The sequence below is a fragment of the Hyperolius riggenbachi genome, chromosome 8 (assembly GCF_040937935.1).
Source record: "Hyperolius riggenbachi isolate aHypRig1 chromosome 8, aHypRig1.pri, whole genome shotgun sequence".
Lineage (NCBI taxonomy): Eukaryota > Metazoa > Chordata > Amphibia > Anura > Hyperoliidae > Hyperolius > Hyperolius riggenbachi.
This window is the reverse complement of record NC_090653.1, coordinates 123,873,712-123,887,268: the sequence shown is the minus strand read 5'-3', so window position 1 is coordinate 123,887,268 and position 13,557 is coordinate 123,873,712. Positions and strand designations below refer to the sequence as shown.

General features: G+C 44.9%; 1 protein-coding gene across 2 annotated transcripts in view; it reads right to left on the bottom strand.

Annotated features, from left to right (window-relative positions):
• Window positions 1-12,837, bottom strand: part of MTM1 (myotubularin 1) — a 131,745-nt gene extending 118,908 nt beyond the window's left edge. The window contains exon 1 of one of the 2 annotated variants that reach the window (XM_068251021.1): window positions 12,751-12,837. Coding sequence is in view for 1 of the 2 variants with exons in the window: in XM_068251020.1 (XP_068107121.1) it covers window positions 8,419-8,435 (17 nt within the window). In the remaining variant the exon portion in view is untranslated. Of the gene's footprint in view, window positions 1-8,418; window positions 8,442-12,750 lie in introns of those variants that run through there. The other variant, XM_068251020.1, reaches the window with a different exon arrangement.
• Between the last annotated feature and the right edge of the window lie 720 nt (window positions 12,838-13,557).

Here is a 13,557-nt window from a genome sequence, read left to right as displayed (position 1 = left end):
TAATTTGAATCATTTTAATAGGGAAGCAGACTGGGTGAAATGACTAGCAGGACAGGACTTTCCCCGCACTGTACATTCTGTATGTTCCTGTTTCTTCCAGACAGACATCCACTGTGAACCAAATCTTTCATTGTGATGATTCGGATGATTCGACTCACAAAAAAGATCCGGAACAAATGAACGATTCGTTCATGATCCGGACAACACTGCAGTCCCATCAGTAGTCTCCACAGTGCAGTGAATATTAATTAGCCATGTGGCTGGCCACAGAGGAGGAGGGGAGACCTCCTCCTCCAATATTACTGAGCATGTGCAAACAGTCTAACGTGGCTTAGCCCAGTATAACTTAAAGCATGCAGCACTTTGTTTAAACGTGCTGCGTTATTATGTAACGCAACGTGTGCACTGTGAACAGCACATTGATTTTACAGTGCTGTGAGTTAGGCTGCGTTACTGGCTGCTGTAACGTGGGACTTTAACGTCCCACTGTGAAACCAGCCTTAGAATAATGTAATCAGTTACAATGCAGTACTGGGAACAGGTCCATAAAATTGTATGAGCAGTGAGCGGACATGCAGAATTATTCTGCAACACAACTGAGCACTGCGAACAGGGCCTCCTAAACATTGTTCCTCTGAATCCATGTACAAGAAATGTTGCATGTACTTAGCAAACTCATATGTAAAAATGGGAGGAGGAGGGTGATATTTCACTCCACGGCTGTATACGTAAGCCTACCTGCAGAAACTGCACTGCTACACGGACAGGTTTGTGGAAAAGGTATTGTATTGTCACGAGCTGCTATGGCTTGAAGAACATGACATTTTGGCTCTTTAAGAAGTGTGAATAAATGCTTGTTCTTTTGTAAAAACATGTTAATATATCACAGACGCAGGGAAAGAAAAGATTGCAAATGGAACATGCAAAACAACTTCTTGACTCATCTCTATTCAAATCTATTATAGAACAAGCAGCAATCCAAGTCAGAGAGATGAAAATGAGTTGTCTAATGCCATCACATAATCTAACTACTCCCAGCATGTGGCATTAATTACCTCTCCAACCTCTGCAAGCATGTCAATCACTCACATCCCATACAGAATTTGTTTCAGAATTGGAAGGTGTCTATTACAAAATATAAAAGAAAATGCGGCTGCCACATGACACTTGCTGTATAGGTGGATGAAGCAGAAGTACAGTGCAGAACAATAGTGTCTCTAAATGTTGCCATCTGTCAACCTTTAAGAGCTGTACAGTTCTCCAGAGGAGCTATGAACAGTGACAGCCAAGAAATCAAACACAAAAGACGACGGTTTAGCTCATACTGTCCCCCATAGGCACACAGGATGGGAACTATAAAGCAGATGTATTAATCTACTACTAGACGAGAGGCAGGACATGAATAACATTTAACCAGTGTGCTGAACACCTAGGAAATAACCCCAAATGTATAGAATATAAACCAAAAATACATACTAAGGCTACTTTCATTCTATGCGAGTTGCATTGTGCATACTAAATAACAAGATCACAATGGTGAGGGAAGATCGCATAGTGCATACTGCGCATGATGTAACTCATATAGTAAGCATACAATCCATCAAATATGCTTGCACTGCAACCACCAGCATCACCCAGTGAACCGCAGCATGCTGCACATTATTCCTACAGAATCCACCACACAGCACCACTAACAAGCAGGTGCGAACGTAAAGCACAGCATGCTGCACATTATTCCAACAGAATCTACCAAACAGCACCACTAACATGCAGGTGCAAACGTGAAGCGCAGCATGCTGCACATTATACCGATAGAATCCACCACACAGCGTCACTAACATGCAGGTGCGAACGTGAAGCGCAGCATGCTGCACATTATACCGATAGAATCCAACACACAGCGTCGCTAACATGCAGATGCGACCGTGAAGCGCAGCATGCTGCACATTATTCCTACAGAATCTACCACACAGCACCACTAACATGCAGGTGCAAACGTGCCATTAAGATAAAATCACATCACAATACGATGCAGTGATATTGTCTGTTTCCAGGCTATACGAATCCACTGTAAAAGTAGGTGAAACAAAAGAATTTTTTTCAAAACTTTTGAGGGTTGTCCAACAAATGTCTCTACAAAAATTCAAGGCAAGCACACATTACTAAATAAACTATTCTGAAACCAGTTGGGCTGTGAACGCAAGGGTTAACAAACTCACCTCGGCTTCCGCCTCCCTTCCACTGTGCTCCTTGCTGTTCTACAGCTTCTTACACTTCCGCCTCTACAAAGAAAGTACCGGTTTAAAAGTGAAAGAAGCTGGAGAGCATCACGGAAGGGAGGCGGAGGCCTTGGAGTTTAACCGCTGCACACATAGCGCAAAGTCCCCATACACTTCAGGGCAATTTCGCAAAACCATTCTCGCTCATCCTTGCTCCCAAGTGAATTCTTACCTTTACAGAAGAAAGAAGTGATATAAATTCTCACCAACAGGGATACAGAACGCACTAAAAACCTAAGAAGTTGTATTTTTCGTCTCCACTTTCCAAAGCCAGAAAAAAAAAAAAAAAAAAAAAAAAAAAAAAAAAAAAAGATTATGGGTGAAGATGCACTTCCAAACGCATCCCATAGTGAACATACCCAACCAGTGTACCTTTTCAAAATGATTATACACTGAGATCATGTGGTTAGGTAACTGCAGCTGTGTCACTTTGCTTGTGTCTGCTGGCAGTCACTAGGAGGAGATGCAGTCAGTGCCAGTACTATTGCAGAACACGACACCATCTGCTGTCTCCTAGTTCAGAACAGCAGAGCACATTTACCAGCTTTTCCTGCCAGAAGAAAATGCTACTCAACTTAAAGTCCTATAACCCCGTCACATAAGAAAACACGGTGCTTTCAATATTTTACAATTCCTTGTGTCAGCTGTCCTCAGTCTGGGTTCTCACTTGCTACAGAAAGTCAGAATTCCAGGGGAGGCCTACACAGGTCTGATATCCAAGGCCTACCGTAATTACATCATTTACAGCACAGAAATATTTAATTCCATTATTATCCATAACAGCGCAAACATCTAAGGCTACGTTCACAGTGGTGCATTGCGGTGCAGCGTAACGCCCGCAATGTTAAGTGCAGTGTGTTACTGCAAAACATACGCATTAACAGTGACAATGAGGCATAGTTTTCATTGGCTGTATGCAAGAAAAGCACAGAAAACATGCAGCGCTACTTTCCCGGTCCATTGTGTTGCGTTCTTACTGTTAGGGCTTGTTCACATCATACGCACTTCCATGCGCATTTGGAAGCGCATAAGACGTGGTGATATGCAGGAACGGCAGAAGGGTATAGACAGCCCTTTTACCGTTCACATCTACTGCGCTGCGCAGCAGTACGATGCGATATGATGCACTTGCGTACTGCTGCCTGCATTTTGCCCGCAAGCACAGAGCTGATCCCATCACTGTCTATGGATGGGATCAGCAGCGCATCGGGTAGCGGCGCAGATGAGTTGCGTACTTATTGCACTGCCATCTGCGCTAAGTAGATGTGAATGAAGCCTTACATTGAATGCTATAAAAAGAAGGGGCGCTTTGAGCCTTCTAGAACACACAATGAACTCGTCTACTAGGCAGGTCTCACCTGATTCCAAAGTGGCTTGTACAGCGTACACAGCCTCGATATGCCTGCGTCCCGCTTGGCCGAGCCGGGGACCGAGCTCTCAGCGTGGAGGCGGATGTGACGTCACGTCCCAGACTCCTTCAGGGTCGGTAGCTATGGCAACCGGAACGCTCGCCCTCAGAGGCGGCGAGTGAGCCTTAATACATATATGGCCAACTGCTAGTGGGTTTGCTACTTCTTGGTCTATTACATTCCCCCTTAATGTATTCTATTCCCTCACCCCTTATTGGTTACTTGCAATATAGTATATAAGTATATAAACTTGTATGCAAGTATATAAACTTGTATGCAATATATATGTTTCTATACAGCACTATACGTATATGCATAACTATGTGGTGTGGGTGGGGGGTGGATGGAGGAGAGAGGTTTTTGGGGGGGGTCCGTTCTTTGTAAGGCCAATGGGTGCTTCATGTACCAGGGTTTTGTCTTACAACTAATCCTTGTAATAATACATTATTTTTGGCCAAACCACACCAAAACTACCATTAATTGTAATTTTTATTATTAATTTTGAATTCGTATCTATAAAGGTATGTATAGTCATGTCTAAATGAGTGTACTATGCTCCTATATCAGGAGATATACACCCTGGGCCGCCACTTAGGTGATCTAAGGTAATGACATCCCCGCCCATGTAAAGCCTATTGGCTGATAGGAATTGTGTATCGAGTATATAAAGGTGTATTTTTTTAAAGTCTATATGATTAACTTGAAAAAGCGGAGTATGTACCTCCGCGAAACGCGTTGTTTGTTTTTAATAAATTTGTACTTTGCCAGTACAATTTTAGTCTTATGCACCTTCACTACCTACGCAGCTGTGGGATCCACCCACAGCCGCTCTCCCTGGACACGAATATCACTCGCCGCCTCTGAGGGCGAGCGTTCCGGTTGCCATAGCTACCAACCCTGAAGGAGTCTGGGACGTGACGTCACATCCGCCTCCACGCTGAGAGCTCGGTCCCCGGCTCGACCAAGCGGGACGCAGGCATATCGAGGCTGTGTACGCTGTACAAGCCACTTTGGAATCAGGTGAGACCTGCCTAGTAGACGATGTCATTGTGTGTTCTAGAAGGCTCAAAGCGCCCCTTCTTTTTATATCTTTTGCAGCGGTTATTCTGGGAGCAGCTGAGTGCATCTGATAGGGGTCTGATCGCACCAGGGGCTGCTACCTACCACCCCATTTTTCTTCTTACATTGAATGCAACACCCACTGTGCAGTGATGAGAAAAAAGGTTGATGATATTTTTTGCATTAATTTTCATGAAACTCATGTTAAATTCGACTTTCAGGCTAGGTGCACACATAGCAGAAACGCTAGCGTTGCGGAAAACACTGCATTTTTGCCACTAATGGAAGTCTATGGACCGCAGGGAAAAAACGCATATTAAAAAAAAAAAAAAAAAAACACTGGTTTTGTTGCATAATCATAGACGTATCAAAAACGCACATAATGTACGTCAATGGAAATGCAATGGCATGCGTTTTTCTATGCTTTTTTTTTCAGTTTTAAGATGTATTTCCGCTTCCTGTTGTCTTCCTAGCGGTTTGCATAAACCGCCAAAAGAAAAAGGCATGAAAAACGCATACGCGTTTTGTATATGCAAACCGCAAACACATTAAAAAGTCAGCAAAAAAAAAACGCATCTGCGGTAAAAAAAAACAAAATAAAAAAAACAATACAAAAACAAAACGCATGCAAATGCATCACAAACGCAGTAAAAACGCACACAACATTAACATAAAACAAGACATAAAACGCAGCCTTTCACGCTATGTTATGTGTGCACCTAGCCTCAAGGAAAAACACCATTGAAAATCATTTTGTGATTTTTCACATTTTTTGTGTGCTAAAAATACAGCATTTAAAAGAAAAAAAAAATACATAAATAGTTAGGACTCTGCTTTTTTTTTCTTACTATGTCTGTCATGAGGGTATTTTACTGTTATTTTTGCAAATAAGAGTTTGCAATTATTGATAGACTACAAAAAACACAAAACGGAATACACGCAGATTGTTATGCAAAAGTCATTTATTGTTATCAAACACAAAATAACGTCATAGAAATGTGTGAAATTGTGTAAAGAAAATTTAGATTGAATTGAATACCTACCCTGAGTAAATTACATAAGATTTTTTTTTTTTAAAGCAAATCTGAAAATAAACTTATGAGAAGAGCTTTAAAGAGACACTGAAGCGAGACTAAATCTCGCTTCAGGTCTTATATATAGCAGGGGCACGTGTGCCCCTGCTAAAACGCCGCTATCCCGCGGCTTAACGGGGGTCCCTTCACCCCCAACCCACCCCCCGCAAAAGTTGGTCGGAAAATGGTCGCTCGTATTCTTCTTCCTGGAGGCAGGGCTAACGGCTGCAGCCCTGCCTCCAGTCGCGTCTATCAGACGCGCATCGCCGCCTCTCCCCCGCCCCTCTCAGTGAAGGAAGACTGAGAGGGGCGGGGGAGAGGCGGAGATACGCGTCTGACAGACGCGCATGGGGCAGGGCTGCGGCGGTTAGCCCTGCCCCAACCAGGAAGCGCTCCCCCGCTGCACGGAGGGGGTTTGGGGGGACAGGGACCCCCGTTAAGCCGCGCTATAGCGGCGTTTTAGCAGGGGCACGCATGCCCCTGCTAGCTATGAGGTCTGAAGCGAGATCTATTCTCGCTTCAGACTCTCTTTAAAGGACGCCCGAAGTGAAAATAAACGAATGAAATAAACAATTGTATCTATCTTCCTACTCCTAAAAATTACTTAAGATATTCCACAGTTTTATTTTATGTTTCAATCTACTTTTTAAGTTATAACTGTTTCATTGTTTTTGCTCAATGACACATTGAAGTATGCCAGAGCTAAAATCTATGAACTATTGACCCTTTTTATCTCTTCCCTGCTCTCAGGAGCCATTTTCTGCTAGTAAAGTGTTTTATACTTGGAATTTCTTATTAGTGAGGGTAACACTGTAGTCACTTCCTGTCTGAGTCAGGACTGAGTCAGCCACTTACATACCTGATATTTAACTGTTTCAGGCAGAGAAAGAAAAAAAGGAACACAACATTGTTATTTGTGTGCTAGGCACTGTACATACCCATGTCTATCTCATCATGTCACTTCAGGTATCCTTTAAAGCTCAATACTCATCTGTAGATGGATCAGGGAACCACACAGCAATGCCTCCCAACGAACGAGGATCCCCAATCTATCTTCCTACCCACGGGAACACATGATGTCACAAAATGGGTGTGAAAATTCATTGTAAAAATTGCATAGTGGCCAGGGCTGTGGAGTCGGAATCGGAGAAATTTTGGGTACCTGGAGTCGGAAGTTTCATAAACTGAGGAGTCTGAGTCAGAGATGGAGTCGGAATAATTTTTGCACTGACTCCACAGCCCTGCTAGTGGCTACGGGCCTTAAGGGCTCTTTCACATCAGACAACGCGAACAGGAGCCGTTCTCCTGCACGCGTTGTCTGCCTGCGGCGTGTCATCGGGTATCTGCGGTGCGACGCAATCAGCGGCGGTAGCTGGTAATTAAACCCGACGGAAACCGCCGGCTCGCGGGTGCGTTGGAGGAAAAACTGCGCCCGGGTGCGTCGGAACCGCAAAGCATCGAAACGCAGCGTCGAGTGTGAAAGGTAAAATGAAAGTCTATGGACTTTCATCTTACCTTGGTTAACGCAAACGGCTTCCGTTTGCGTTAACGCAGAAAGTCTGCCCTAATGTGAAAGAGCCCTAACAGCTAAGAAATAGCAAGACACAGCTTGAGATAAGGTTTTACTGCAGCAAAGTTCAGTGTCATTAACTCTGCTTTGTTTTACAACTTAAAATACAGAGTGTGGATTCTAAACTGCAACTGTGACTGTCTGATGTAAAGTTATAAATAAACCTATACACCTGAGAATAAAAATTATGAGAATCTTTTCATGCTACAAATACAATGTATTATCTCATAAGCTTATTTTTGCTTCAGATGTGCTTTAAGTAGTAATTTGTAGCAGGTTTTCCATCTGCTAGCATTGACTCTGTGCAACTGGCATCATAAGCAACAACCGCTGCCAGCTTTTATGGGCAAATCCAGGCAGGGTAACGTACATGGATCCACCCAGTCATTATAACCAGAAATCACACAGGTCTTCCAACTTGCTGAAAATATTGTACAACATAAAACAAAGCATGAGCTGACCGTGCAGCGATTTAAAATTCATTTAGGCCCCTTTTACACTAGTAGGGTAAACCTGTGTTGTAGGTACCCTATTTTGCCGCAAGAGCAATGAAAGTCTATGGAGACTTTCCCCCTTTTTGCATGCCCATGTGCTGCACCGGAGGTATCCAATCCAAGGCAAGGTCAACAGAACGTTACTCGAAAGCACCTCGCCTAATGCACAGTGCTTGGGGTAACGGAAGTATATGGACGACACGCTATGTGTAAGCGACAGCACACGCAGTGGCGGGAATAATCCCGGTGATGTACTTCCAGCCTGTCACTGAGCAGGGGGAGGGGTGGGGTTGGATTGCCATGCATATGACCCTGTCAGTGCACTCTACCGCAGGGTCATATGTTAGTCATTTCTTGCATTACGGAGGGATGCTGCAGGAGCGTTGCATCCCACCGCAATGCAAAAAATTAGGTTTAGAACCGACCTCAAGCACAACTTCATGCACATCTCAAATAAATATGACCTGATTTGCATCTTGTGGTGACAATCATGTTAACCTCACTGGTTACATCTTCTGCTCTTTTGTCCAGTACCTGTTGGAAGTGGTCATCTTGCTGGGGGCAGAAGCACTATGCACATATTCACCACAGTCTGCTCTGCTGTTGCCTCAAGCTGTAGCCTGCAATATTTAAATATCACAAAGTACCAGTTTCTTATTGGTTCTTTGAATGTACACACAGCAGACTTTTACCAGCTTGAAGTGAGCCCAAGGCGATATGGGGCCTGCCATATTTATTTCCTTTCAAACAATACCAGTTGCCTGGCAGTCATGTTCATCTTCTGGTGTCAGTAGTGTCTGATGCTGAATACACACGTTGCGATTTTCAGCGCGATTCGCGGGATCGATTCGATTATTTCCAACATGTTCGATCGTGTTTCGATGGATACAGCCGATTTTGCATACTTAATATGCAAAATCGACAGCTGTGTCCATCAAAACACGATCGAACATGTTGGAAATAATCGAATCGATCCCGCGAATCGCATGGGAAATCGCAACGTGTGTATTCAGCATAAGTCACAACCCTGAAACAAGCATGTGGGTAATTCAGTCAGACTTCAGTCCGAGCACCTGATCTGCATGCTTACTCAGGGTATATGGCTAAAAATATTAGACACACAGAATCAGGGGAATAGATAGGCAACCATCTATAAAAAGGAAATAAACAGCCACCATGTCACTCACCTCGGCTTCCCTTTAAGATGCGTACAAAACTTCAAATTCTATCGCCCACCAAGATCAGGACGCGATCAGTTTGGAGCCCAATGCTTTACAGATGCTACACTCCAAGCTAGCAACACATTTTGCTGCAATTGAGGTGGACAGAGGGGTGAGGGAGCGGCATGGAACAGGTGGGGGCGAGTAGGAGCCCAATGCCCTGGGTCACATCAATCCACAAGGTTGATTGCTTGCTGGTGGGTAGTCGGGGACTGCTGTACACAAGCTGGATTTTTGGCAGATGTGGCCTCAGCTGACAAATGTTATGAACGGAATTTCACATTAACAGAATGTAGCACAAAAGTGGTTTGGGACAAAGGTCGGAAAACTTCACATCACATTAGGGGAAATTCCTATTAGTACACGTAGGGCATGACTAAATATGCCTGAGCTCACAATCTAATGTCTATGTATCGTATACTGTATGTATCATAGGCAATTTTAGAGGAAAGCCAATTAACTTATCTGTATTTTTTGGGGATGTGGGACGAAACCGGAGTACCTGGAGGAAACCCACACAAACACGGGGAGAACATACAAAGTCCAAGCAGATAGAGCCCTGGCTGGGATATGAACCAAGGACCCCGTGCTGCAAGGCGAGCATGCTAACCACTACACCACCGTGCATATGCATCATCCAATAGGCCTACTGGAAGTAAAGCCTTTTGTCAACGGACAAGTTTCTGACTCACAGGATTACCAAGTGCCGGTCAAATGTGTCTGTCAGCAGACTTCGGAGCAGACCCCGACCCTCCCCAGGGTCGCCTTCTATGGCCTGGAGCAAGAGTGCCGCTTTAAATTTAGCTCCTACGCAGTTCGCATAGCTGGGAGTGCGGCTGCGCAGGTCTAGAGCCATGTCCGCCCCATCGCTCAGCGCGTTTCGTGGAGATTATGCGGGCATGCCCACATGACTACTAGCAGTGTATGTGAGGCTACGCCCCCTCCGCAAAGACAAGATGCGCTGAGCGAGGACGTGAGGTGTACAGGGCTCTAGACCTTTCCCAACCACACTCCCGGCTATGCGAACTGCGTAGGAGCTCAATTTAAAGCAGCACTCTTGCTCCAGACCACAGAAAGTGACCCTGGGGAGGGTCGGGGTCTGCTCTGGAGTCTGCTGAAGCTACATAAAGCACACAAAAGTGAAAGTGAGGGAGTGGATGGTGTCCAGGAGGATTACACATTGAAAGAGGTACTTAACTTTTATTCATAGATTCGCATTGTAAGTCCTTTAAAAGGACATTAATATGGAAGCCTTGCTTTAGGTTCCCTTTAACAATGCTAAATAATTTAAATACATAGAGGCTAACAATCAGATTTCCCTAGCACAGTGTATGGGAAATTTAAGTGGTAGCCAATTAGCCTATCTGGATGTTTTGGCCTGTGGGAGGAAAGTCACACAAATGCAGCAAGAACACACAAATTCCATGCAAAACATGTACTAGATGGAATCCAGCATAGCAAAACACGAGTACTAACCGCTAAACTAGAAAGCTGCAAGCTGCTTGACGCTAGAGAAGCACACATAGCTTCATGTATCTAAAGCCAAACATTTCCTTGAAAAGCAAACTGAACTATCAGATATTTGTCCTATGTACCTAATTATGCAGGAAAACATTTCATACTCAGAAATAAGCAGAATTCCTCCACCCAGGCTAATAAATGTAATACTAGGGAATGCATGAGTGCAAAGGCATGCATGACATTTTACTTCCTGCTTTGTGTGGATTTATGAACCAATGACACCAACATAGATAAGAATTCGGGGAAGTCTTTTACAGCAAGCCAGACACTGCTGCCAGCAAGATCACTGGGGTTGGAGCAGATACAGACTGGAGTGGAATGATAATTAAAAAAAAGCTTCAAAAAGCATGTGCCTGGAAACATTGATTGGCCATGAACATGTTACATAGGGTACATGTGAAGCTCAGCAATCAACACATACAGGAACCAGCAAGAAACTTGGAGGAGCCATGGTGCACATGTGTCTGCAGCAGCAGTTTGTGATTGGTCAACCACTGATCACGTAATTAGAGTAATCAACTACTCAAAAGGTTATCCACAGATGCGGCTCCCTGACTTGCTTCTAGAGCCAACAGTCTCCAGCCATCTATCATGGTACAGTAAAATCCTTTAATAGTAAACTCTTAAAATTCCAGGCTGCACATCATCAGAAGTGTGGTATGCAGAGTAAAGGTGTCCATACATCTAGCGATTTTGCAGTACGATCGACCATTCGATTCAATCATTTTATTGAATCGAGACGGAAGCGAGAGAGAATCGAGTGTGTTCCAGAATTCCCAATCGATGAAAAGTGGCCAATATGTCAAATCGACCAGCTTAGTCGATCGAGCAGGATGCAAGATATCGGTCGATCGCACAGGAATCAGCTACTGTTCACATATTATTCGAATGATTCAGAGCATGAAGACACAACATTGGTCAGATCGATTAGTGAAGGTGAGAACCTGGCACTAGTATAGTTTAGGGAACTCAACTCGAGAACCCTGGCCCTGCACACTTATGATACATCAGTACATGGATATCAAGCATCATTTTTAAAAGAAATCCATTATAAAGAAACCTATGAAACCACTGTAAAATACATTTCAAGTATCGTTTGAATTTAGGATTCACCACCTGTCAGCTGCTCCCATGTACTGGCTAGGGCATGGGCGATGGAGAATGTAAACTTTAAATGACAGGTAGCTGACTGTCAGGCTCTGTTCTCATGGTGTCCATTGCGTTACATCCCAACAGCAATGCAATGGTATTCTAATGGGGCCATCCAGGGCTGTGGAGTCTGTACAAAATTAATCCGACTCTGACTCCTCAGTTTATGAAACTACTGACTCCGACTCCAGGTACCCAAATTGCTCCGACTCCTTGGTCTAATTTTTACAAAGGCTATGGATTTGGTTCAAAAATTATCTGACTCCTCAGTTTATTGAAACCACCGACTCCAGGTACCCAAAATTGCTCCACAGCCCTGGGGCCATCACATTGCTTATGGTGTGCCCTGTCACGGTTACGTGCACATTTACAATGGCAGTAAGGCATACTTTCATGATACTAAATACCTCACTGTATAGTTAGATGGGTTACATTTACTGCTGGGTCCCCTAAAGTAAACAAGTGTCAGAGCTCCAAAATAGATTTTCATTTTTAAGATTTTTCCAGATATGTTAATTTCAGTTTATTCTAGCAAAAGGGAGGGGTGAGGGGAAACTGGACTTCTTTCAATGGAGTTGGAAGATCAGCCTTGCACTAGCACAGCAATGCTGAATACTGCTTACTGATAAACACTACCTCAGCAGGCTCAGAGGACATACAAAGTGTTAGGAACAACTAGTGAAAAGTCACTTGTGGTACTTCCGTTGAGTTTTGATCAGGGCCAGCAGAAAGTCCAGGGACAACGTGTCACCCATGAGAATGTCCCTGGAAATGGGGGAGAGAGGGCAGCCCTGTCAGTCCCCCGACTTCCAGATAAGGACAGGTGCAGAGAGCCGCCATAAATAACACCTGCACTGCCCCCATCAGAGAAGCCCATACACTGGCAGGCAGTGGGACAGCCGCCCCCACCAGGCCCGGCCCGCAGCCCTCCTGCCATCCCTTCCCGACCCCCTGATCCCCGCTCTGTGCTGCCTACCTGTGCGGGCCAGATCCGCCTCCAGGGCCGCTGAGCCTGACAGGAAGTTGTGAGGCTGCAGCTCACCTCTCCTGCGGGGGGCGGGTCCACGTCGCATCACGTGACAGAGCTCCGGGACGCCTGTCACTTCGGATTGGGCGAGGCGCGCCCTGTCAGCGCTGTGCATTGTGGGAGGTGTAGTTCTACGGGTGTTGGGGCTGAATAGAGGTCTTATGAGGAGATGCCAGGGATATTTTTAGTCTGCGCGGAGCTGTCCCCCCTCCCCTGGCGCTGGCAGCTTCATGAGGACAAGCCTGGAATGTTCATATTTTGCTGCAGAGCTTCTAACTTATTTCCAGCTTTAGTCCCATAGCTTGGAGACAGTGGCGTAGCTAAAGAGCTGTGGGCCCCGATGCAAGTTTTACATGGGCCCCCCCAAGCACTCTATACATAACAATTGATATGGCGCACCAAAACCTGCCAAGAACAACCCCAGTGTCAGAGGTGCAAGAAGGGTATGGGGAACAGTGTGTTAAGGATTACTACTATTCAAAGCATCTATAGAAGTGATTATTACCAGCACAGGACCAATAGAGAGCTAATACTGTGATAGAGGGTGGACCCTTCAGGGCCCCTCTGGCCCAAGGGCCCCGATGCGGTCGCTACCTCTGCACCCCCTATTGCTACGCCCCTGCTTGGAGACCTGTCCTTGAAAGATGTGTCCCAAGCGCAGCCATCAGATTATCACATCCCTGCCTAGTCTGTGCAAATAAAGGGGGTGTTTTGGAGGTTTTTCTTTTCTAATGCTGGGTACACACGGTACAATTT